Source organism: Rosa chinensis, chromosome 5, assembly GCF_002994745.2.
Source record: "Rosa chinensis cultivar Old Blush chromosome 5, RchiOBHm-V2, whole genome shotgun sequence".
In the NCBI taxonomy this organism is placed as follows: domain Eukaryota; kingdom Viridiplantae; phylum Streptophyta; class Magnoliopsida; order Rosales; family Rosaceae; genus Rosa; species Rosa chinensis.
In genome coordinates this window covers 25084632-25111359 of record NC_037092.1, presented here as the reverse complement: position 1 = coordinate 25111359, position 26728 = coordinate 25084632, and the positions used below count along the sequence as shown (strand labels likewise).

The 26728-nt window shown below is 37.4% G+C and overlaps 2 protein-coding genes across 8 annotated transcripts; one reads left to right on the top strand and one right to left on the bottom strand.

Annotated features, from left to right (window-relative positions):
* Nucleotides 1–17869: 17869 nt before the first annotated feature.
* Nucleotides 17870–20976, bottom strand: LOC112202185 (D-inositol 3-phosphate glycosyltransferase). Of its 3 annotated transcripts, none has more exons than XR_005799090.1 (3): nt 19067–20976; nt 18228–18399; nt 17870–17986 (listed from the first exon to the last, which is right to left on the bottom strand). XR_005799090.1 is itself a non-coding variant. In XM_024343117.2 (1 exon), the coding sequence occupies exon 1, from the start codon at nt 20490–20492 to the stop codon at nt 19038–19040; it is 1455 nt and encodes a 484-aa protein (XP_024198885.1). In that variant the 5' UTR covers nt 20493–20976; the 3' UTR covers nt 18784–19037. The 3 variants fall into 3 exon arrangements, 1 of the variants encoding a protein (XP_024198885.1); XR_005799089.1 differs by having other exon boundaries at nt 18228–18395; XM_024343117.2 differs by lacking the exons at nt 17870–17986; nt 18228–18399 and having other exon boundaries at nt 18784–20976.
* LOC112202184 (transcription factor GTE4) lies at nt 20897–26087 on the top strand. 5 transcript variants are annotated; one of them, XM_024343113.2, is made up of 5 exons: nt 20897–22842; nt 22942–22987; nt 23225–23332; nt 23427–23499; nt 25802–26087. In XM_024343113.2, the coding sequence occupies exons 1-4, from the start codon at nt 21250–21252 to the stop codon at nt 23474–23476; spliced, it is 1797 nt and encodes a 598-aa protein (XP_024198881.1). In that variant the 5' UTR covers nt 20897–21249; the 3' UTR covers nt 23477–23499; nt 25802–26087. The 5 variants fall into 5 exon arrangements, with proteins under 5 accessions (XP_024198881.1, XP_040361312.1, XP_040361313.1 ...); XM_040505378.1 differs by lacking the exon at nt 25802–26087 and adding an exon at nt 24191–25105; XM_040505379.1 differs by having other exon boundaries at nt 20898–22842; nt 22942–22981; nt 23222–23332; nt 25797–26087.
* The last annotated feature ends 641 nt before the right edge of the window (nt 26088–26728 follow it).

Below are 26728 nucleotides of genomic sequence, written 5' to 3'. Positions count from 1 at the left end.
TGGTTGGAACTCTGAGATGAGGGAGATCGGCAATGGCGTCCGAGCTGATTGAGCTACCTTGTCCTCCTGCTGGGCTGACTGTTGTTGGGCTCCCCGAGGTTGGGCCTCACAGGGGTGGAGGTGAATATGGGCTGGCATTTGACGGTCTGACAGGTTGGGCTATCTGGGATTCCAACTAGGCTGTGGGTTGCTTTGGTTGGAATGGGTCTTTAGGGCCTATAGTACTATTTAAATTTTGTTTGGGTCTACTGGGGACTTTTTGGTTTTTGTTAGAATAAAAGTGCATGGATTTTCTAAAATGTGGGTGTACTGGGGACTTTTTGGGTTTTTATTATTCTCGAATAGGGATTTAGGAGGTTATAAGGAACGATTCTTTCTATCGACCCCATAGAGGTGTTTCATATCTTTATCCCCAGCCTTGGAGGGAGGATTTATCTTTGATGAAAACTTTTATGCTTTTAGAGTTACATTTTTATAGTGAAAACAACGATCTATTAGATCGTGTCCTTAGGCATCGCGATTTGTACTGCTTGCTAAACTTAGTGAAAGCGCTGACCTATTTCGATAAAAAAAAAATGATATTTTTAATATTAATGGGCAGCTCACTTAACTATTGAATTAGAAAATGCTTAATGAGTTTTTATTATAAGATACTTATAGGAGACTATATTTACTTCTTCTTCTTCTTCTTTTTTTTTTTTTTTTTTTGTGTTTGATGAACCCACATGCAATTGGAAAATATCATTTTGTTAATTTGATATACAATCTTCACTTATTTCCTATCCTTGTATTTCTTAGATTTCTAGTGATTAGCTATAACAATTTACAGAGATCCACTACTTCCATATATGGGTTCATTTCTGTAACAGATAGTTGGCAAACAAACTACAAATAATTAAGTTGATTAAAGATCATATCTTGAATGGATAATTAATGATTTCTGTAAGAGACAATTAGCAAACAAACTACAAATAATTAAGTTGATTAAAGATGATCATATCTTGACTTCTTGAGTATAATTAATGTCATCAACATGAAGAAGATATTGAACTGAAAGTGGGAAAATTCTTCTGTATATGCACCGACAGTGTAAGTGAATCAATATATTTAGAGATCTCAGTTGTTGAAATTTATAAACAATTTTTTTATAACAAAAATATGTATTTGATGTTATCCGGCCGTCTATTTCTGTTTGTGCAAGTGCACATCGGTGCACTGAATACTCTCTCCTGAAAGTGAACGTGAACTATTATTTTGCGAACCTTATAAACCCTTTTACTTTACTGTCGTCTGGTCTGAAAAAATTTTCAGATTATAATGGAAGATGCATGCATGCACTATTTAGCATAATAACCAAAATTAATTTGTGCTTTATTTAAATGACCTTTGGTACGTAATAGAGGCATTGTATTGCTACTATATATACCCAACATAACTCTGAGTTTTACACTTTTACCCGAAGAAGCTCTGACCTCCCAACTTCTATAGTAATGGCTAGCCAGCTCAAGTACATCTGGTTCTTTATTTTCTTAGTCTTGCTTTCATTTCCAGGTTCTCATCAAGCTCCTGCTCCTGCTCCATTGCTGAAGGAGAGCAAGGTCGTCGACCGATCAATAATGATGGAGAGTGCCAGAAAAGTGTTGAAGGCTAGAATTCAAAGCCAAGCCGGAAAGCCTTTTGACTCCAAACGCTTGAGTCCCAGCGGCCCTGATCCAAACCATCACTAGACGTCTGTCTGCCGTACGTGACAACATGAAACTTTCGAGCTGCATGGGGATCTCACAAAAACGACTAAACGAGTGTGCTACCCTTATAATCTTACATTTATTGCGAGTTTTGCACTTTAACATAACTCAAGATGGATGTATATTTTCCCTTCATTTTGAATTGTTCGTTTCTATTTGTGTTATAATTGGCTTGAAATCGTCTGTCCCAATTTCTCCGTCTCTCTCCCTGTCTCCCACTAGTGTATTGATACATGTACTACCACGTTACCACACTAACCAACTACTTGACAGAGTTAAGTATTTGAGAAAATCTCTTATTTTTTGATAATAATTAATTAAAATATAAACCAATATTAAAGAACAATCTGCACAGATTAGGACGAATACAGATCAAATCGAACCCAGATCAGATCCAGCTTTCTTCTTTCAACGAACCCATATCAAATCCTACTTTCTTAGTTGGAAAAGAAGGCGAGCTCGTTGACGAGCTGGAGGGGAGTGTATTCCATGCACCATCAGTGCATGGGTACTTGCAATATGCATTGATGTAATTTTTTTGATATTAAAATATATAAAAGAGTGGATTAGATGAGTGACTGTTATTTTTTTATAAATTAAAATAACCTACAGTGCAATTGCACTATCAGTGCATACAATCCGCTTCACTTTGTTAATACCCAAATCCGTGTTCTATCAGGTGAAAAAGAAGATCATAATTTATTTATTTTTTGGCAAGAAGAAGATCATAACTGATGGGTTTGTTTAGATTTCATGGTCAGAGAAATTTTGATTGAGGATGATATGCATAGTGCTCCATGACAAGGATTGGATTGGGGATTGTGAATTGGGAATTTGTATTTGGCAAATTCTTGCGGGTACAAAGAGTAGAAAGTTCTTTTCTCTGAGAAATCATGTTGCTCAGGAAGGAGAGCTTCTTGAACTAGATCTCCTATCTTTGATCCCCCGGAAGAAAGTAGATGATGAGGTTCATCATCTGAGTTCGTCCTTAGATGTGTTAATATTAGTTTATATTTTAATTAAAAAATAATATACACTTTAAATGCTTAACTTCGTCAAGAGCTGGTAAGTGTGGTGACGTGGAAGGATAAGCGTCAATATACTAGTGGGAGACAGGAAAATGGGGACAGAGGATTTCAAGCCGTTATAATTCACCTCTCATGCATGTGTTAAGAAGCTTGAATGATCGTCAATATAATCAAAGAAGACGTAACTTCAATTGGTGAGTAATAAATTTTAAAAAAATTTGGTTTAAAAGTTTATAATATAATGAAAAAAATTTACGAGACATTAATGTATCAATACATTAAAAATGTACAATACTACTCTTTATAGCAATAAACCAGCTCCCTACACTTGTAAACTAGCTCTATATCATATCAACCTAGTGATATGGAGCTAGTTGACCAATGTATTGAGCCAATTTACTTTTATATCAAACTAATTAATATATAAATATATTTTTCGATATATATATGTACACACACAAGTATACCACAGAAACTTCAAAGGTAAAGTAAACAAAACCAACATTCTAGCTAGTTCTACAAGATGAGATTGAATATCTATTAATGGCTTAATCCAAAAACTGTAGGGATGCCCATTAAGTGGTGCTCCATTGTTGCAAGTATTAATAGTCAGAATATATGCATCATCATGATGCAAGAAATTAAGTTCCATGGTTTTCCACATCTTAACCATTAGTAAACATCTTAGAAATGGTGGGGTATTCCCATTTGGCTGCCTTCATTAGTGAATTTTTACAAAAAGGTCGGCTGCATCGATCAAACTTGAATATACGTATGCGCTTTCATGTGTAAGCACTTGTTAGTGATCAAAATGGCCATTACACAGTGGTCTGTGGGCAAAATAGTGCTTTGACTCATGAGAAGAAAGACATTATATATGTATAAACCTTTTATTCCAGTAGTTCTGAACTTGATGGTGATTAGAAAGTGAGTTTATGACCAAAAGAGGGGGGTTAGCAAATGAGTTGAAGTGCATCCCTTTTCTGTTTACAAACGAGAGTACTTTGACTATTTATTTTGTAACTTTGACTTATCATTCTTTATCCCTTTAGCCACAGTCTACTCACTCTTTATATGTTGGCTAGCTTTCCAATTAACTTACTCAATAAATTCTTGGATTTAATCTTGGATTGTAGTGCTCACTCAAGGATATTTTTCTCTGAGCAAGCTTTACTAGCTAGAGGCCTAGAGCTACCAGCACTCATCCAAACCCCTAAAACCCAAAATATTCAACGCACGAGCATATGAAATGACAGAAATCATATTAGTTTGAGTGGTTGACTTTGCGACAGTAAACTATATATAAATATATTCCAATTAATAAAGTATTCAAAATGCTATATGAAGGGAAGTGACCATCAAAAATTGATGTATCATCAATATTATCCTGTTGGTCGACCAAAATCAAATATTATCTCATGGAAATCGAATGGCTTGGTAGGTGAATTATTTTTTTAGTATTATTTGCAATCTTGACAACTGGTGTAGAAAAATTATGTGGAGGACACACTTTAGGATATGGTCGATCATATATTAAGGAGAAAAGTACACATTGACAAATAGTTGATGTGAGACCACCAACCTTGAATTCAACTCACAATAGTTATTATGTATTTTCTATTGTTATCTAATAAAATAGACAAAATATATAACTTTGGTGATTCAACTATAACTCATTTGACATTGTGGTCACTATATTTTCAAAAACATCATTTTGGTCACTCAACTTGATAATCGTATTTCATATTGATCATTGTTGTTATTATTGTATTACAAGCTGTTAACATTAAGGACAATGTTGTCCAATCACCAAAATATAATTTGTTGTATAAACTAGAACATAATTCTTACATGTAAGAGATATAAAATCATTTTAAAAAATTGCAAATAATTCATAATTTGATTAAAATACCCTTAAATTATGAATTATTTACAAAATTTTGACAGCAAAGTTGACAGAGTGACTAAAATGAAAGATGATGGTTAAGTTGAGTGACCAAATTGATATTTTTGAAAGTATAATGACCAAAGTGTTGAATCAGTCATAATTGAGTGACCAATTCAAAGTGATATGTTTTCCAAAATAAAACAAAGATTTTGCAAACAATTCTATGCACACAACATTTTGACATACTTTAAACATAAAATGTAAACTAGTTAGATAAGTAGTTTCCAAATAGCAACTTGGTGTTGAGTCCTTACGCGTTATGTCTGCTGTATTATTTCAACACTAGAATTCGGTGTTAAAGTAGTCCTAATCAAGGTATTAAAAAGTGTGAAAAGCTAATCTGCAGCGATATTGTGTCTGTTTTGACGGTAAATCATAGAGGCGTTAAAAATTGGACGAAGGCATACGCACAAGGATTTTTTTTTTTTTTTTTGGTCAGCAGCTTTCTCTGTCTATTTCTAGACTTTCCTTTGAGTTCGAATTGATGTTTTATAAATTTATAGTTCCTTTTTCAATTGATAAGTATCAAGCATATTCCTTTATCGTCTTTTGCTAATAATTTGATAAGTATAAATTGAATTTGAATTGAATACCATCTCATATATATCATTTGAGTTTGAGTTGAGTTCAAATTCTAAATCCAATATGCATTAAGTGTTAGCTCAGTAGTAAGAGCACTCACTACCTAGGATCCAGGTCCTGGGTTCGAGTCACTGTGGGGGTAGGAGTGAAATCACTTGATCCTCTAACAAAAAAAAAAAAAAGTGTATACAGTTTGACTGGTAAGGGAAACGTACTCTTTCAAGTGAGAATACTTTTGGGTGACGTGGAGGCCGTGCGGTCGTTAGGCATGCACACATAACTCGCTCTGATACCATGGTAAAGTAATCTGGAGTTCACATCCAAAACCAATTAGCAATGGATGGAGTGGCCCAAAACCTTATAAATTCATAGATAAAGTCTCATTTTTCTCATGTGGGATGTATATATTCTCAACATATTTAAGTGGATTCTCATAATTATCCTAGTACGTCATCCTAGGTTCGACACCCCCACCATCCTACTAGATATGCATATGTAGATGATCAAGATATCTATCTCATTTTTCCCATGTGGGATGTATACATTCTCAACAGGTTTAAATGGATTCTCATAATTATCCTAGTACGTTATCCTAGGTTCGAACACCCCCCACCATCCTACTAGATATGCATATGTATTTGGTGGGGCTGCATTAAAAATAAATCTCGAGAAAAAGTTTTGCGGGCTCCAGGCCCCAATCCCCTTTTAACTTGGATTAGCCAACAACTCGAAGAAGAACCTGCATCTCCTTGGTTAACAGGGATTCTCGATTCTCTGTAGGTAATCGCACTGAAGAACTCAGCCTGGAGAACAACAAGGCAATCCCTTTAATTAAATTTGGAGTTATGTACACATGGATACAAAAAACAAAAAATGTACACACCATAAAGCTTCTCAACTTTTGCCACCAAAGAGAACAGTAAAAGTTCAACTATATATATATTTTTTTGGTCTGAAAAGGTCAACTATATTTAAACCTGGAAAGTTTCATAGTTTCATAGGATGATGAGATGATCACCTTCAGAAACAGAAAGATCCAAGTTCCATTGATATACATGCCAAGCTTTTCCCCGAAAGATATCATGCGTGGTACGTAAGGCCAAGAGAGATGACTTGGCCACCTCTTCAAAGGGATTTCAGACATGGCAGTATCTATTACTGAATGTTTTTCATTCATGAAGAGAAACTCTTGGCTTAAATAAATTAAGACCTAGCTAGTTAAAAACGAACAGTGACAAGGCATCATTTTATTTAATTTGAAAGCAAACTGCCCGGCAAAGTACGTCGGTCATGTAGTTTAATTTCAATGTGCAATGTGCACTGAAAATTCATTCATTCATTTATTGGCTATCCCACAGAGAAAACGAAATAAAAGAATATGCTGTATACTTATTTGAATTTGGATTTTTGTTCTTTACTATGTTTGTTAGAACCAACAAGAAAATTCGAGTTCAGTCCCATACCTTCTTCATCTAACTCATGAACAATGACTTGGAGTTCCTCCACTTGCTTGACAACAGATTTGGCATCAACCATCTTGTAATTCAAAAACTTGCCAATGACAAACTTCTTTGAACAAGCAACTGCAGTCTTGTATTTGTTGTCCAACGACTCCCACAATTCCCTTGCTATTTTGAATGATGAGTAGATATCATACAGGGAATCGTCTAAGGCATTAAGAATGTAGTTCCTGCACAGAAACTCATTGCTCGCCCAGGCAACAATGGCCTTCTGATTTTCGGCCCTTTGAATATCAGTTGGAACATTCTCTCCATCTCCTTCGAGAAGAGCCTTTGGAGCCTCGGTCATGAGAACATCTGCCACATGAAGAGTTGTCAAATAGAACAACATCTTCTGTTGCCAACGTTTGAAATCCGAACCCTTAAATTTCTCAAGTTTCTCCACATGATTCTTCACAGCAGATCCTGATTGATCCATCTTTGTAATTTCTGTCTTAGATTGTTAGAACCAATTAGTATATGCATGTACAAGTAGTATATATAATACGAAATATTAACAATTATATAGCAACAAATAAACGAAATTAAAAACAACTAGTTTCGAACAGAAATTAAATTCACTAACTTGATCAGATAGAGGCCTGCAATACAGTGATCAACTTGACCAGATAGTTGTATCCTCTAGATAGACGTCTGAGAACTACAGCACGAGTAGGGGCAAATTTCTGTCTTAGGTCACTGCATTGCTCGCGCACACACACACACACTTTTTTGTCACTGATATAGCATTATAGTTAACATTAGGTGTGTTGTGGGGACTATTCTCTCTCTCTCTCTCTCTCTCTCTCTCTCTCTCTCTCTCTCTCTCAACTAAGACCGAGGCGGCGTAAAAAACCACCACTCGTCCGGTGGCACTCCGACAGGCAGCAGGTTTGACCTTGGTCGCGCTGTTATCATGACGGTGTTACCAGATGGGTACTGAGTTCTATGGCTCGGCCCTTGGGTCGACTCTGCTCGAAGGATGGACGTGGATCCGGCTTGGTTGTTTTCATTGCTTTGAAGCTATGATGGATGGGAGCAATAGTTTTCGGTTCATCGTCAGGCGCACGTGGGGGGGGGGGGGGGGCTGTTTCCAAGAGGGGGTGATGGTGCAGCGGCTTCTGCTCGTTGGCGGCGTTAAGGTGGAGTCCTTGTTCTAATAGCGGTGATGGTGGCTGATGGTAGTGCTGCTACCAGATCTGCACAGAGAGTGAAGCATGGCTGGGTTGGGCTGCTTTTGGGCTTGAATTTTTGGGATGGTAGGGTTTTTGCCCTAGGCCCATAAACATTCTCTTTGTTTTAGGGATCCTATGTTAGTTGAACTTACTTTCAATAATTTCCTAAGTTTTTAGGGATCTATGCACTTTATGTGTCTCTAGTACCTCTTGAGTAGTACTGAAGGAGGATTTACGCTAGTCTCTACGAATTTGATGTATAATGAGTGGACCTATTTCTATGTACCACTGTGGGTACTACCACACCTTCTTGGTCTGTCTAGTTGAAGGCAGCAGAATGGTATGTAATGACCATTCTGGCATGTGATGAATGCAATTGACACCCGTTTTGGCCTTTTGGGTTTGATTAAATATATATATATATATATATCGCATTATAGTTGGATCCATTCTGGCATGTGATGAATGCAATTGACACCTGTTTTGGCCTTTTGGGTTTGATTCAAAAAAAATAAATATAGCATTATAGTTGGATACATACATCCATTGCTTTTAAAGAAGAAGAAAAAAAAATTTAACCTACCAAAGACATCATAAGGACTTGTAAAATCTAAACAAATACTAGTAAATCAATCCATTAGAATCAATCAGAGTCCATATAGAATTTAAACAATCCGTGGATTAAGGGGGGTGTATTGTATTTAGATTTCTAAGGTGTTTTAAAGACTTTTTTGGATTTGAAAAATCTGTGGGTATTCAATTATGATTTAATAGGACTTTTAAAGAGTTTCTATAAGTATTAGGGTATTCGATTTGGATTTGTAAAGGGAGATTTTAATTCCATAAAAATCTGAAGGTATTCAAAAAACCTACGAATTCTATAGAATTTATAAAATAGTGGACTCTTGTGGATTGTAGAGCAAAATACCAAAGCTCCGAGAAAATCCAACGTCTCCACCAAAGATTTCTGCAATATTCTTTTTTCAAAGCAGCTCGACGTCTAGGTACGTGAAACCTCTTTCCTAGGGTTTCTCTTCTCTCTCGTTTTTTCTTGAAATTTGGATCTCCTCTCTCTCGTTTCAATCCTTTTCTTTGCTCTTGAACGTACAAATTGCTATTGTATGTATCCATATTTTGATCATCTATGAACTACCATAAGCCCTAGTTTGACTTGAGTAGCATTCTTGTTGGTGTGAAAATAACTAGTTCTTGTTGCTGTGAAAGGATCAACTCTTACTACTGTGAAATTATCTATCAATGGTTTGAAATTTTGTTGTGATAATAATCAATTTTTGTTGCTATGAAAACATGTTTTACGTTCTTGTTGGCTGTTGCTGTGAAACTTCTCCTAACATGTTGCTGTGAAAACATGTTTTACGTTCATGATTGTTTGAAGATGTAGGATTTCCAAGTTTTGTTTTGTTTTTTGTTTTTTTGTTTTTTTTTTCTAGTGTATACGCCTGTTTTACAATGGTATTAGTACAATTTTTTTTTTCTTTTATGTTTTGGTATTTTTCAACATAATGCAGGCATAATATAAACCATTCTTGGTTCTTTGAATTTGTTCATATTGACTAGCAGAATTAAAAAATATAGGGAATACATGATGGTCTACTCAAAAGAAGATGAAGAAAAAAGAAGCTTTTGATAAACCATCAGAAAATTTGATAAACCATACCCACTCTCTGCTTTCACTCTCCATCTCGTCTCGATTTCCTTTTCTGTCTGTTTTTGTTTTTTTTTTCTCACTCTTTTGGTCTTGGGCCAACAAAAACACTCCATCAAAATCCATAAATTCCAACAAAAAGTTTATACAAATCAGAAAAAGTTTATACGAATCTATTTATATAAAATCCTGAAAATTTTTACAAATCTATTGAAAAGTCTTTACAAATCAATAAACTCATAAAATCTAATGAAATCTATCACTTAAAAAAAATCCACTAAAATCCAACTACAATACACCCCCCTAAGTAAATCTATGGATTATAAAAACTCAAACAAAATCTTTTAAAATCTGAATTGAATACACCCTCCTTAGTGTAAATAACTAACTGAGTTAATTTTATTTTATCTCCCTAATCTTTACATCTTAAATCAATTATATTCCTACACTTTTCATTTCATCACATGTACCCCTGTATTCTCCAGTTTTAATCAATTTTGTCAAACTATTAGTTTTTCTGTAAAATATTTTGTAAATTGAAAATGTGGCTCTAGTAGCCGCCCATATATATATGATGATATTTTACTATTTTGACATGCAACTTTATATCATAACTAACAAGAATTTTAAAATATATGACACAATAATTTGTAGAAAAACTAATGGTACGTGGAGAAAATTAGTTGAAATTGATAAGTATATATAGGAGCAAGTCCACCCGTTGACATGTCAATACTATTTATTGCTTTTTGCCTTTCATTTCCACTATTTAGGTCAAAATGTCAGATACTGTTCACAAAATGTCACTGAATGTCAGTTGGCAGGTCAAGAAATTGATCCAGAGTGACCTTTTGTGAACAATATCTAACATTTTGACCTAGATGGTGGAAATGAAAGGCAAAAAGTAGTGAATAGTATTGGTCTGCCAACCTCAACAGGTGGACTTGCTCTAAGGATAGCCGTGATGAAAATAGAAGTGACGGGCACAAGTAATTGAGAGTTCAAAGGTTAAGGAGGTATAAAAATTTCCTATAAACATAGATCAATTAGTTTTAATAATAGGGGTACTTTTTGATAAATTTAAAAGTGACTACTAATTAATTTATCTTGAGGGCGGGTTGAAACTTTGTGATTTAAATATTGAAAAGGTATAGGCAATACTGGAGGTCGACTATATGTTCTATCTATATATATCCAACCGTCCATGCTCATAATCAAGTCGTTTCACATAGAACTTTCTATCACCAAATTATGACAATGGCTGCAAACTATAGCCCCCTCAAGTTCTGGTTCTGCATTTTCCTAGTCTTGCTAAGATTTTCCAGCTCCGAGTCTCGTTCTCCTCCATCGACTTCCAACAGGATGAAGATCAGCCACAGACCTCCTCAGGCATTCTTGATGGAGACTGCCAAACAAGTGTTGAAGGCGAGCATTGCAAGACAAGCAGCTGCAGCAGGAAGAACTCCATTCGTGTCGAAGCGAGTCAGTCCCGGGGGACCTGATGGACACCATCACTAACTTCCTTGTCATTAGGATTTAACTTTGAAGACGCACCCCGTACGGACTCCCTTATTTGAAGAATTGCAGAGTCCGTGGTTTGTCAATCATCAGTCAAGATCAGCACTTTCTGAAAAACTGTTTGAATTTGAGACCCAAACTTTTGATCGACCACCAGTTGATTTTTGAAGCTTTTCAGTTCTGGATATGTACCTTTTCCTAGTGATGATAATCAGTAGGAAATATTATAAGAATTGTTATATAAAAAAATAATTGTTATGTACGTGGTGGTTGCAATATATGCCGCTATATTATTAGGTCCAACTCAACAATCATAGCAAGCAAACCCATTCATATTTTATCACTCGAAAAAAGAGAGAGATTCAGTAATACTGAAAAAAAAAAAAGTAATACTGAAAATAGGGATACCAGGACAGATTATCGGTCAATGAACTCATCTAATTAGAGTCAAGCAAGCACTTTGACAACTAAATAATTTTTTGTTGGAGCATGCTTATCACATTCACATCTAGCTGCATGAACTGAAACTTCAGGAAGCATAATATAGTGGCATCATCTGTTAGCTGAAGGAAGAAGACCAAAATACTGAGATGGGATTGTAAAATAGTTGAAAGAGTACAAGAACAGAATGCAGATGGGGTCGTTGGGAATGATGTCCTATAATCCTTGATTCGTGTCTACATATTCTTACGACTTGCATGTATATTGCTTTCATACATATCCCTTTTCCTCTGGTGTTGATTTTTTTTTTTTTTTTTTTTTTGACTTTGTCAAGGGGAACCCAAAGGCTTCCTAGGCCCAAGATAAACCCCTTCGGCGCATGTGAAATGCTCCAAGTGTGCATTGCAGCACAGCGCCTGGCCACTTTGACAGCTTCGGGATTCGAACCTAGGTTGGGGAGCACACCCAACTAGGCAAGAACCACTAGACCACTTGCAGTGGTTCCTCTGGTGTTGATTAGATAGGATCCAATAGGTGAATGCACTAGTAGCTTAAGTAACTACTAACTAGTAAATGATGTATTCTTTGACCTTCCTGTTGTTTTCATCTAATTCCACTATTAATTATTACGTTTTGAACTAGAAAGTTGATTCTTGCTGGATGAAAGAGACTTAAATTAGTTGGCCATGAGATGCAGCAATTCGATTATACAATACATGTTTGATACCCTTGAATTTCGCAGCACTTACTGTGGCCCTAGAATTTAAGCCAGGTACGGTACAATTGCTCTAGTTGCTGCGCAAGGCCAAAGAATCCAAATGTCCACTTGAAGTAGCTAGCAGTACTTTTGTAGGTGGCCTTGCCCCTTGGATAGTTATAAAATGTTATCAGAACAACCTACCTATCAGCTATAGCTATGGTGAGGGCGCCGCCACCCCTATTGAAGAATGCTTAAATGCGATGTCGGCAAAGACCGATTTGTATGTGGCTATTTTGCTGTTTTTTTTTTTTTTTTTTTTAAATCTAATCATCATCCAAACTTCATTCCAGTAGAAGAAAAGTTACAAGCAGGGATGCAATGTAGTACAACAGCCAAAAAATCTACTTCTAACTCAAAGTCCGATCAACTGATCTGAACATTCCTTCCAAACTCTAAAGACATAAAATAGAGCTAAACTCTCTAGAACACCAATGAGGCAACAGATGACCATAACCTGGCAACGGGCCACACCATGGTTCTAACCAACGCTGGTATACCACAGCATGGGTATGAACCACGACTTAGTTGGTATGCCAGCATTGGTTTAGACCCAAGAAGGAAGAATGCGCACCAGTCATCTCCGCCTCATCGGCTAGTGAATACAAGGGATAGATTCTGTTTTAAAAATCGACATCACGATAGGCGTTGGTATGTAGGAAACATTTGAAGCACAACAAGACCCAAAGAGGGTCAACCACAGACAACAAACAGAAAACTAAACTAAGCTAAAACTGAAAAAAAAAAAAAACAAAAACAAAAAAAAAACAAAAACAAAAACAAAATACACACACCAAGTCTAGACCCAAGCTAGATCAGAGCCAAGCCAATTTTAGAATCCAGACCCAGAGACGGGTCCAGATCCAAAATTAGCTCAAACCCAACCCAAACATCTGCCCAAACTCGCTTCAAACCCCTGCTACATTCCGGATCTACCATCACCTTCTTCTAACCTTTGCCGCTAGCCTTCCAATCCCCGAACAACGAGCCGACATCGCCGTCGATGGACCACAGCAGATCAGTGGCCTTAACGCCTGACGCAAACAACAATGGGACAAGTCGTCGACATAGATCGAGATCCAGAATAAAAGGATATATCCGATCTAATCAATGGCCGCCCAGACTGCCCGATCCGAACAACCGAATACCGGATCGGGATTAACAACCCCCTTTCTCCCTGCCGTCACCGAATCTGAAATTGAACCCCATCGCTTGATCCGCAAACCCAGTCAGTCTAGCACCACCATCTTCTTGCACTACCACATCCTAAGGAAAGCAGCACCGGTTGAAGCCAAAAACGGCAATCGCACCAAGGATTCTCCTCTCCCGAATCAGAGCGCTACAGTGAGAGCACCGACAGAGTCCAACCGGGAGAGAGTAGTCTTACCCTCGCTCTTTTTTTTTTCTCTAGGTGCGTTCTAAAGCGCGTGCCCTAAAGTCTTACCCGAAGACCCTCCTATTTGATGGCTATTTAGTTGTCTGAAACGTCTAAATGAAGTAATGAACCACAGATGATTGCTTTAAGACTAGAATATATACATATCGAGACAAAAGATTTGGAGAGAATTTCCTTAAATCTAAAATGTGAAGATATTTTTATTGTTTTTTTTAGCTGAAGGAGGTCAGACATTTTTATTCAATATGGAAGAAGCAATATTACACAGTGACCCACCCCTGTGGGGCCGTCAGAAAGAGACTCCGCTAAATGTAATACCACTCCACCTATTGAGTAAAGATCAGGAGGAAGTAAACTAATAAGAAACTGACAATAAAATTTTTCTACAACATCCATCAGTAGATTCGCTGACAACCTCAGACCAATAATCCCAGCAGTTCCTAGCGGGTATTGATCCCAAACAAAATAAAAGGTTGGATATAGAACTGAGAGCCATCCTGATCCCAAGTTTTAATAGAAAAACCACCTGGATCCCAGATCTGAATCCAAGACTTAGTAAGGCCAATTTCTACTGCTATAGACCACCCAAAAAGTCTCAGGCCCAAGTCCAAATAACAGACTTGAGCCCAAGCCGCATTAGGTCGTCTCCTAGCAGTTAGCTAGTCTTGGTAACAGGCCTTGCCTTGCCACCGCCACCGCACCAAAACCAGACACCAGTACCCCATGCACTGCCACACCGGAGAGACTCCACTTGCAGTGTCGCCGCCGCTGGCCTGAGATAATCAAACACTCCCTCTAACAGCTCGATGGCAAACCCACAGTAGCCAAACCCTTCAATTCTGATAGACAATCTCGCTGCCACCAACAATTGGCCACCACCACGAAGAAACAGTCGGAAACCAGCAACCAACGACCTCCGCCATACAACACCTAGATTGGATTTCCATGCTGCCTTCAAAGAACCCGGATCCCAAATCTGGATCCGACCCAAGACCTCCCTTGTTCTATCGAAAGGTAGCCAACCACCTTCACTAGTTCGCCAGACCGAATTCAACAATGGTTCCCAGGTCGTGGTGACTTGAGATAGAGGGAGAAAATCACGATTCACCGCCAAAAAAGAAGATGAAGACCACGCCTTCATGGAGCAAACCGAAAGAAAAGAAGAGACGGTTTGCACCGCTCTCGAGGTATACGATACCAAGGGAAGCACCGACAGTGTTCTCCATCGGAGATGAAAAAGATTACAAAAACTCTCACCCATTGGCGGTGTTTTGTCAAACCCTAGCAGAGAGGGTCAAAAAGTAGACTATAGTTTAATAAGATATTTTTATTGTTAGCATGTAGTTTAATAATCTGAATCATTAATTTATTCTTTAAGTATTTCCACACATATGAATAATACAAAATATTAGCCAAATCATCGTTTTAGTTTTACCTAAAGGACTACATTATTTGTTTACACAATTTTAAATGACCAAATGATTATGGATTTGGTTGATTTTTTGTAGACATACACAGTTCTTGCATAGAAATCCAAAGGATCAACGATTGAAATTATTCGAATTAGGTCATATATTAGTTTAAAATAGTAAAAATCCTCAAATTCTTAAAATAAGGAGGTTATCTCTAGAACGAACCTGTATATATCATTAACAAGAGTAGATTAAATTAAGGATCTTATGTATTTGGGTTGTTACCTAGGGTCAATCTGGTTATCACCTAAGACCCTAATATGTATGAATTCTCATTCAAAACATGAGTAGATGCATTGTGAAAACACAAAGATAGGGTAGTCAATGAGAAAAGAATCATACTTTCTAAACCAGTACGGAAAGAACAACATCTTTGTGGTTGAGAGTTACTTAGGCCATCTTCAATAAAGAGGTCCAAAGGGCCAAATCCTAAAATGTACTTATTTCATCTCCAACAACAAATTTTAAATGGGCCAAAGGGCATAAAAGGGCTATCGGGCTGCTAAGAGGGCCAATTTTAGCCCTTTGGTTAGCCTAGTCCAAACTGGTGGTCCTAACAGAAGACCAAAACGTGGAGAAAATGGGTTGCTAGAAGAAGACCAGAAGGAGGGCATGTGGCAGCTTGCCATTGGTTGAAATGGAACCAATTTGATTCCCAATGGTCAAATGTTCATCAATGGCTATCAATTAAACATTGATCACCATAATTGCAAATCAATGGCCAATACTATATGGCCGTTAGTTACACAACGGCTAGTTGTTTTTTTTTTCTGCATCTTTTTCGTCATCTTCCTCGTCTTCACATTGCCTCTCATTCCACTGAGAAAACCAGTTGGAATTCATTGCAAAATATAATAAAAAGTTATAAACTGAAGAAACAATTAGAGAAGAGATAGATGAGATGGTGAGATATGCAATCAAAACTACTCTTTTTATTGAGGTTTGAAACTGAAGATAGAATAACCACGTATGCATAAAATCTAATTGAAAATCTAGGGAGTTGATCACAACACGACACGTGGCATTCACAAATACTATCTGAAAATTTGATAAGGACTATAATTATTAGTTTTGCCACGTCGACACTATATCTCTTCGGGAATCTAGAGATTTACTTGCGAAGGGGCACTTTATCCGAAAATGTTATAAAAAATACCACATAGATACCTCATTCAAACATACGCTTTAACAAAATTAATTTTGGTCTAAATTAAAATATTATTATAATACAATAAAATGATAAATTTGAAAAACATAATTTAAAACTATAAAATACTTGCAAGGGCTAAAATTTAGCCCTACCTTACTGAAGATTGTTCACTATTTCATGAATAAAAAATAATATTTCTGGGGCTAAATTACAGCCCTGGCTTCAATATAGCCCTCTCCTACTGGAGATAGCCTTAGGAAGGTGAATATAAAGCTACCGCTACCCATATATCAGCTTAAGAAGAGGATTTCCTTAATTTTAGTCTATGTTGCACTGACACAGGTACCGGATGCGAGAAACGATATGTTGATATGAAAAATCTAAAGAAAAAAAATACAAGATACCATATGTTTAGGATACGACAATTAAAATAACATTTAACAATGTGGGTACGTGGCTAAATGATTCTCTAAATTATAGTCAAGTTTATACTCTTATACTCAGTGAATTAGATTAGAGAGTTATTAGGATGCATCATTATCGGACACGGATACAATACAACATAGTGAATTTTTTGGAGTATCCATGCATCATAGGTTTTAGTTAACTTATAAGTTCTTTTTGAGTAGTGGACATGGATCCATCAACTGTATTTACTTACTCATTAGAGCTTTACACTAATCAAATGACTCCATGAGAGATTCTCCAACTAATGGCACTGTCCTTATTGTTAGGAAATTCGGGTCACCTTCCAAATTCTCTAGCCCAAGACCGAAACCAAATCAGGATAGTAATCACAAACTATGCAAGCAAACACAAGATTGTTGACAAGGTTCGGTCAAACAGTTGACCTACATCCTCGGGTGATGATGATGGTAGATCCACTAAACGAGAAGAAGATTACAAACTTTTGAAGAACGTTTTGGTTCTTCCACTCAAATAACCTCTCTCCTCACAACCCAAATTCTCAATAGAGAATTCCTAAATACACCCGATCTCTCAAAGCTTGCAACTCTCTAAAATCTCTCAAATTATCAGAACACTCAATTGATCCACACCTAAAGCTATGTCTCTAAGGTCCTATTTATAGGCTCACAATTAGTCAGACTTATAATAGGATTCAAAATACTTCTAAGGAAAAACTCCATAAATCCTAGATACACTAGAATAGCTTACCCAAAGCCTTAAAATAGCTTACCCAAAGCCTTCAGAAGTAAAGAATCCAAAACAGACAAAGAATTAGAGATTGAGCCGCAATCCTAACACTTATAGGGTCAAACTGCTTGCTTCAGTTTTGGACTTGAGCTCAACTTTTCAAGATACTTCCTTTCTTTGATTAGTTGTCTTTTAAGTCCTTCTATGGTCATTGTGTATAGTTTTCTAAAGGCAAGCTTGTTGATACCACTCTTGATATCAGTTCTGTCAATGCTTGTATCTAGTTCAGAGGCACGTTTTTCTCTCATGCTCTCAACCCTGCCAAATAAGACCTTTGGCCACTCTACTTATGTAAAATGCATCAAGTGTTACGTTTAACAAGAGAAATTAATACAGAGAAATGCACCTGGAGGACCAGATCCTCAACACCATTAGCACACTTTCATGGGTGTCTCTGCAAGGGAAATGGCATGGCATCGGTATTGCAATCTAAGATCAGAGAAATAATGTTCTGGCTCGTTCAAGTATGAACCAGTCTGCAGAATAAAAGCATACTCCAAAAGGCATACATGCACTTATAGTTTTTGCTCAAGCTGGAAAATCTACTAAAAACCTTGCTGGTGATTTCACTCCATTTGTACTTGTTTCAATTTTAAGCTCGCTTTCCTTAGAGGAAGTTCTAGACTTCTACGTACCTGTCAAGTTCTGTGCTAACTTGGACAATTGTTGTATTGCTCAGAATCTCAGATCTTGATTCTGACGTCTAGAAATCTAGGACCTGCCATCTGTTCTTGCTGTTTTCGTCTGATTATTTTCAATATAGACTGCATTGTTTTGCTCTATAGTTGAGGCTCGGCAATGTACTGCCTGGTTTATCAATGTCATGAAAAGTTACACACCAACGCAATAATAACGCACTAATGAATTTCCAAAATTAGATTTACTGATACAAATAATAATCTAAATATGTTGCAGGCAAAATGCTAACGGCTAAAAGCTTGATTTCATAGCATAAATGCAATTGTAGAAGTTCCCATCCATAAATACAAAACATGCTAAGCCTATGCATTACTGGCTGACCAGAGGTTTTCATATTTTCATACAGTAAGATGATATAGAAACCTTACAGAATATGCCCATCAGAATAAAAACCTTTGGCTAGCTATCTATCATTAACAATCAGGAGGATAAAGTAAAAAGCCTAACGAAGCAACAAACATCCCGAAAAGATAAACTAGTACAATGCATTACTAATTGAAATGGTGCTCTAAAATTCAATAAACATCCAAATCAATTAGTATTAGTTGCTCTGTTGATTATTATCAGGCTAGTATAGTGTAAACATTATTTTAACTTACAATTGTGAAGGAAACAGATACAAATAAGATAGCTAAGGTAAAACATTATTTGGCTAGGTAAGTACATCAGAAGATACATACTTAATAAATATCTAAGATTAAAAATTGTATAAATAATTAAATATTCATGTACCAAAGAGTTAACTTCTAACAATCAGTGGAAAGAGGGTACTGACAGTATTTTGGGTTCTTCATGCACAGAAAGAACCGCTCATAAGCCGATGCCATCTTGGTTGCAGTGAACATCGAATGCACATAGTTTTTGCAAGCCACCCCTTTCTTCTTCAGCATATTAGACCCATCTTTTATAGCTGACTCCAAAGCCTCAACAAAAGACTTGACATTGGGTGAAAAAGTATATCCAAATTCTTCACCCACCACCACTGTCCTGACAATGCTTGGATAGTTTGGAGTTAGAACTGTCTTCCCACTTTGCATTGCTTCAATCAATGTTAGATCAAGCCCTTGAGGCCTCAATGTGGGGTTCACAAACAGATCAAGAGCATTGTAAAACTTAGACAGCTCCAATGGCTCCAATGGTCCTAGAACCTTCACATTTGGGCCTAATTCAGCATACCTTCTTCTCCAAGGACCTGACCCTGCCACAAGCAAAAACACGCCGGGGTAGCGCTTCACAATTGAAGAAAAGGCTTTGTAAAGAAGTGGATGCCCTTTGTCCCTAACCAGCCGCCCTGCCACTCCCATCACAAGGCTCACATTGGCAGGTACACCATGTTTTTGTCGGAACCTTGCACCCGCTTCTTGGTCTGGCACAAATTCTTTCTCATCAACGCCATTAAGTATAACATGCACATTTCTCTGTGGGATCTGATAGATGTTGACCAGAACCTCACCAGCACTATTGCTTATGCATATATGCTGCGTATAGCTCTTAAAGAACCGAATCTCCTCAACGAGCCTTGGCATTGCTTCTTGAAGCTCTGTCATGGGCTCTAGCATGTCCCCATTTGGGTCGGTGAGGAGTTGTTGCAGTAACTTGGAATGCATTATTTCGTACCATATCCCATGCCAAGTGACAGCCACATTAGGCAGCATCTTGGCACGCCAATAAGGCAACGAAACACTCTCGGTGTGCACATAATCGAATGCCCCATCCGACTTAACTTTATTGAAAATTTCAAACGCTAGAGAACAATTAACAGAGCCATGATCATTAGCTGCAAAATAAACATGAAGGTTACCTTCATGTATGTCCCAATGAGGCCTCCTATCTGAAGGCACAGTGAAGACATGAATCTCATGACCCTTTGCAGCAAGTGCTTGGTACAATGTGGAAGCATGGCGCTCCATACCACCCGCGTCTGCACCAACTGGCCATGTTTTGGAGAAGACGGCTAGCTTGAGCTTTTCGAAAGAAGGACCGAAACAGAGTTTGTTCCATGGGAATTTAGCATCTCTAAGATCACCATTGAATTGAGTGTTCTCATCACCCCCAAAAAATGGTTCTTGGGTGTTCTTGAGTGATGAAAGGAAGAGGAAAAAGGAAGTAGAGAGTAGAATCAAAGTGAGAATGGTTGAGAATCTAATAGGCATGAAGTTGGAAGATGAAGAGCTTTTGCAAGTTTGGTGTTTCAATCCCATTATTGCTAAAACAAAGTGTGATCCTTATCCGGATGATGTGAACTTGTTATAAAGTCTTGAATGTAATAAAGGCTTTGATGCCATTGATGGCGGATCTCCTCGAACTTGTGAAACTCTATAGAACTCTAGCACATGGCCTTTGGTCAACTCTATTTTATCTTCCTGGAAATAGGGTTTTTTTATGAGTGCCATGAAAACAAAACACATGAGGATGAAAGCGGAAAGAAGTAACCAAAGGACATAAATGCTTTGTTTGCTTCAATGTGTTTTTTACTCATTGATTGGAAAATAATCACTACAGTTGGTGCTTTTTCCTTTACTTGCCAAAAAGAAGTGACCTTTCCACAAGCAAATAACCAAAACGACAACACAAACAGACAAAACGACACCCAGTCAGTCAAACACTTATTGCTTCTACAGAGAAACCACTCAGCATCGTCTCCTAGCCTTGACACTCAATTTCCCTAGAGTTTGAAACAAAAGCTTTGCTTCTTTCTTTATTCTTGATGCACTAAAGTAGGAGTCTTGTCCCAAAAACCCAACCCTAATTCAATTTCACGTTTGAGGGTTTCTCACAATTGCAAAATCAGGGTTTTTTTGAGTGTATTTATTGTAAGCAAAACCAAAACCCTAGGGGATGTAATAAAAGTTAGGGGCTTTGTCCCATAAACCCTAGCCCAGTTCGATTTCGATCAAAGCAGTCAAATCCCAGAAGACAGTTACCACATTTGGATTGTTTTCGAGGGTTTCACCTAGAATGGTTTCAGGCCCACTTGTTGGAGACGAAGCCAGCAACAGATTCTATTCCCGGAACACCCAGAATCCCAACCATGTCATCCGCCACTCGTCGGAGCAGCAGCGGCAGAGCTTGATGCAGCAGTTCCGAGGCGAAACGGCGTCGGTTGACTCCTCCAACAATGGGCTCGCCGAGCCGGGCAATGGGCCACGTGGGTATTCAAAGGTTGGGGACAAGGTGAGGATTTGCTTGAACTCCAAGACTGACATTAAGGGAATCAAGTGGAAGCTGATGGGTGAGCTTGAGCAAGTGAGGCGCTTGGTGAGGAATCTCGAAGCTAAGGAGGCTCAGTTTGCTGAAGGGTATGGTGTTTCTCAGCTTTCAGATACTAATTTGGTAGATAATAATGTTAGAACTACAATGCCATTTAGGGGTTTAAGTGTTTGTACGGCGGAGAATGAGAATAAGGGTGGTGAGTTTGTGGAGGAGAAGAAGAAGAAGAAGAAGAAGAAGGGAGATCAGAGTTCTAGGAATTCAAAGTTACCTCCTTCTGGGGGTAACAAGAATAGGAAGAGTGAAGTTGGGCTGTTGTTGGGGTCAGATAAGAATTCGAGCAGATTGTTGAAGAGTTGTAGTACTTTGCTTGAGAAATTGATGAAGCATAAGCACGGCTGGGTGTTTAATAAGGCAGTAGATGCTAAGGGGCTTGGCCTGCATGATTACTATAAGATTGTTAAGCATCCGATGGATTTGGGGACGGTGAAGAGTAGGCTGGACAAGAATTGGTATAAGACGGCTGCTGAGTTTGCAGAGGATGTGAGACTTACATTCAATAATGCCATGTTGTATAACCCGAAAGAGCAGGATGTTCATGTGATGGCGGCCCTATTGTTGAAGTTGTTTGAAGAGAAATGGGTGGCTATAGAGGATCAGTATAAACTTAATAGGAGAGTTGAAATAGGTAGTGATTCAGAATTGCCGACCCCTGTTTCAAGAAGTGCTGAAGCTCCTGCTCAGAATAATATTAATAGGAGGGTTGAAATAGGTAATAATTCAGAATTGCCAACCCCTATTTCAAGAAAGGTTCGGGCTCCAGGACATAATATTAATAGGAGAATTGGAATGGGTAATAATTCAGAATTGCCTACCCCTATAACAAGAAAGGTTCAGGCTCCTCCTCCTCCTCCTCCTTCTCCTCCGCCATTGGAGATGAGGACTCTGGATAGAGCAGAATCTATGACAAAGCCTGTTGATCCCAAGTTGAAACCTGCAAGTGTTGGTCATCCAGGTAGAAAGCCGGTTCCAAAGAAACCAAAAGCTCGGGACCCTGACAAAAGGGATATGGATATGCAGGAGAAGCAGAAGCTCAGCACAGACCTTCAGGCTTTGCCTTCTGAGAAACTAGCTAATGTTGTCCAGATTGTTAAAAAGAGAAGTCAAGGGATTTTACAACAAGACGATGAGATTGAATTGGACATTGGCAGTGTTGATCCTGAAACACTTTGGGAACTGGATAGATTTGTGACTAATTATAAAAAGAGCTTGACCAAAAATAAGAGAAAAGCTGAACTTGCTCCTCAATCAGTAGAAGAATCTGACTATGCTCTGCATGAGGTTAGGCAATAAATGCTGTAATATTGAAGTCCTCTGCTTTGTTTTTCCTTTCTTAAGTTCTTTTGGCTTATACTTGACTTTCATCTTTTGAACTTGCAGAATGTGGCACAAGCCACTGCAGAGGCACAGCATGAGGCCATAGCAGGTAATAATATCCACTGGAATTTGATTTATGCTCATTGTTGGATCTTGATGACAGTATATTTAGGGGAGTGAAATCCACACTTCCCATCTTACAACCTGCACTCCTCTTTTCTTTTTTTGGTTGAAATTTTGATAAGAAGACAAAATTTAAGTTACTAAGAAAGAAAACATGGAGTGTGGATTTCACTCCCCTATATTTATTGCAAACTGTTTGGGCTAAAGTTTTTACCCCATTTAGCAGTTGAATACAACGACAATGCATCTTCCCCAGTTCAAAGAGAAGAGCGAGGTGAGAATGTGAGTGGATCAAGTAGTTCCAGCAGTGATTCTGGATCCTCTTCAAGTGGTAAATAACATTATTTTGCCTTTCCAATTCATATAAGGTCATAGGGCTGTCTACGATGGTAAATAATTAATTTAGTATGTTATCTTCTGTACAGATTCGGAGAATGGAAGTTCCTCTGGAAGTGGATCATATTCAAATCGCTGACAACTTAAGATGATTTAGTTGAGGTAGGCAGCACCATCTTGGTTAATGAATGTCCATTTTCTTGTCATTATGCGTGTGACCGTGGTCAATTTGCTTTTGAGGCTTCTGAAAGCATTTAACGTTGAATCAACTTTTGAATATCATAGAGGCACTTTTATCATAGTAGTTAGCAGTTGTTGTTGCTTCCACAATTGCTTATAATTGAGCTTCTTTGATCTCAGGAACCCAAAAAAGGGAAATGGAAAGAAACTAAGAATGATGAGCTTTTATTGACTGTGTGACTTGGTAACCTGCTAGTTGTCATTTTGGGAAATTAACTTGTTTTTTTTCTTCTCCTCTCAGCCCTGTTTTGGAAATTAACCTGTCAATTGATAAATTCAGAAATAGCAGTCACAAGAGTTGTGTGTGTACGTTTCAAGTTTTCTGTTGTTTAACCATAGAGATTATCGGAAAACAAGTAGGATATGTACTTAAAATATATTAAATCCTTCAAAGTATTTTAAAACTTGTGGGTCACATTGCAGACTTTAACCCAGTACTTTCTTTAAGCTGTTTTTTCCTTCACATTTCACATTTCTGTGTTCCATATCATTCGTCATATATACTTTTACTGTACTTTTTTTTTTTTTTTTGGTATTTATGTCATTTTCTGCTTAGCATATACATTCGTCACCTTAGCAGGCAGTGATGTTTTCATCTTGTACTCTTGTACAGGGGCTGATCCATGTACAAGGCTGTCTGGGCTACAGGCCTACAGTCCAACCCAAACTTCTCCAGTAATCTTTCATATATCATAAAATGTACCAGAATTAAATTTGTTTTCCACAGACCAAATGGTTAGGGCATTCGTTTCTTTATCCCAGGACTTGGGTTCGGTTACTAGTGGAGTCAGTTTCTTCCTTCTTCTTTCTTTCCCAGGACCTGGGTTCGATCACTAGTAGTGTCAGTTTCTTCCTTTTTTTCATATTTTCCCTTTCTTCTTTCTTATATTACTAATTTTCATTTTCTTTTTTTCTAAGCTATTCTTTTTTACTAATTATACATGAAACTATTTCTAGCTTTTATCTTTTTTTTTTTTTTTGAAGGGAAAGATCTATTCTTTTTCATAATAGGATTGAGTATGGTAAATGAGCTGGATTTCTCTAAGTTCATTTATTTATAGTTGGTAATTAATAAAATATGTATCACATAGGTATTAAAAATCAACTCAATATATATCATTTTGAAATTTTCGTGCTTTTAGCATGGAAAAAAAATTAGCTTATTGTTCTAGCGCACCCGAACTTGACATCTTGGATCCGCCCTTGCTCTGGTAGTGGCTTTCAACCCTCCACTCTTTAACCTTTTCAATTATCATGACATTATTTTAGAATTCTGAATGCCTTCTCTGTTAGGATCACCCTACTTGTCTTCTATGGTTGGCCAATGTGTATTAGGTAGCTGGGCAACTTTTTTTGTTTAAATTATAATGCACATCATATATTGTATGGGTATCTTGTGTCCATTCTCATGTGTGCATGATGTGTTTGCTCATGCATCATGAAATATTCTTGGGGTTGGATCCATTTGGATGAAATGACTTAACAGAAAAGGGTTTGGATTTGACAGAAAGGTTATACGATTTTTATTTTATTTCATAAAGAGAGAAAGAAAGGAACCGTCGAACTTTCATATAAATTTTGTATTTGAAGTGACTAGATATGAATTTAAAATATATAGAAAGAATCATCTGAAATCCATGTGGTTTTTTCATTTTCTTCTATTTCAATCTTGTTATGGATTATAATAGTTTAATCAAGCCATATCACCTTATTATATTGTTTAGATTTCTAGATGTGTAAAATCACTCCCAAGTGCACCCTTGATGATTTTAGATTATCCCCTCTGCAATATTCAATTGAAAAGATGGTTAATACCTCTACAGTTGGAGGGTATACTAAATTCTGTGTTAATATTACATAAATTGTCTTGCAATATTTGAATTAAGATGGCCTGTGTGCTTTGTCCATCTATGAATGCATGTGCAGAAATCAACATTTTTGGATGAAATGTTATAGAACCTTGTAGTTAAGAGTCTTAATCTTGGAGATGTTTATGATGCCTGGATTTTTTTTGTAGTATATGCATGTCTCTGTATTGATCATGATTATCTGTTATTATCCAAATTCATTAGCATATGAAGTTTGTAGCAAAAAACTCAAATCAGAGTGGTATTGCACTTGATCATGCACATGCATGAATATACCGTCATTCTCAAGTTTATTTTGCATAGCTCTATGTGGATATCTGATGCAAGTTTTTCTTACAATTTTCTTGACAGCTCAGAGTTTTAGGGAAGCTTTTGTTCAGCCTGGGATATGGTGTGTAGAGGAACCATCCACGGCGATCCATCCTAACCCAAGTTCTCCGTAGGTATATGTTAATGTGGCACAATTAACCTAAATGGTGAGGGTAGGGTGGGGAAATGGGCTAGGTTTAGGGTTAGGATAGATTAAGGGTTCAATCCCTTCCAGTGTAACCTGAAAACAATATTATGGTTACAGGAAATATTTTCTATGATAGTACGATTGCAAACTGGTGCTTGCTGTTTCCAAATCAAAATGAATTTAGCTTTGACTGGGGAACCATGGGGTTTATTTTATAAAAGGATATTTGCTTGCAGCCAGGGTTGGGCTCTACAGCATCCTTGTGCTCTCTCATGACATCTTGATGACTTGTGATCTAGTGTCTGTCATTGAGACTTTTAGTTTATGTTTTTAACAACGTTTAATATTTGGTGGTGTTCTGGAAGGAAAATGCCAATTTTTCAACCGAAAATTAGTTGTCGCATTCTGGTTGTCTAAACTTCTACCTTGGTCTTGTATTTGTAGCAGGCCTTTGTGGTTTCTTTAGAAACACAGATTAGAGTATTTGCATCAGATGCATGGTAGAGATCTATGGATTTTGTTTAGTTAATCTTCCTCTTTCAGCATTTGGCAATTGTGTTAGGGCCATGAATTTTTTATTTTTTTTTTGGTAATTCTTTCGTCGACCACTTTCTGCAAACAATGAGAAAACCTCTTTTGGGTGAAAATGTACAAAGCTAACCTTCTTATATTCCATCCACAAACTCCGATGTATCCATATCGTCATCTGGACCTTAAACAGAGAATATATCTCAAGAGAATATATTCCTCCTTAACACCGCACCTTTGTTATCATCTGGGTCGCCATCTGCAATGGATTGCAAGATGCTCATCTCGTACTACAGAT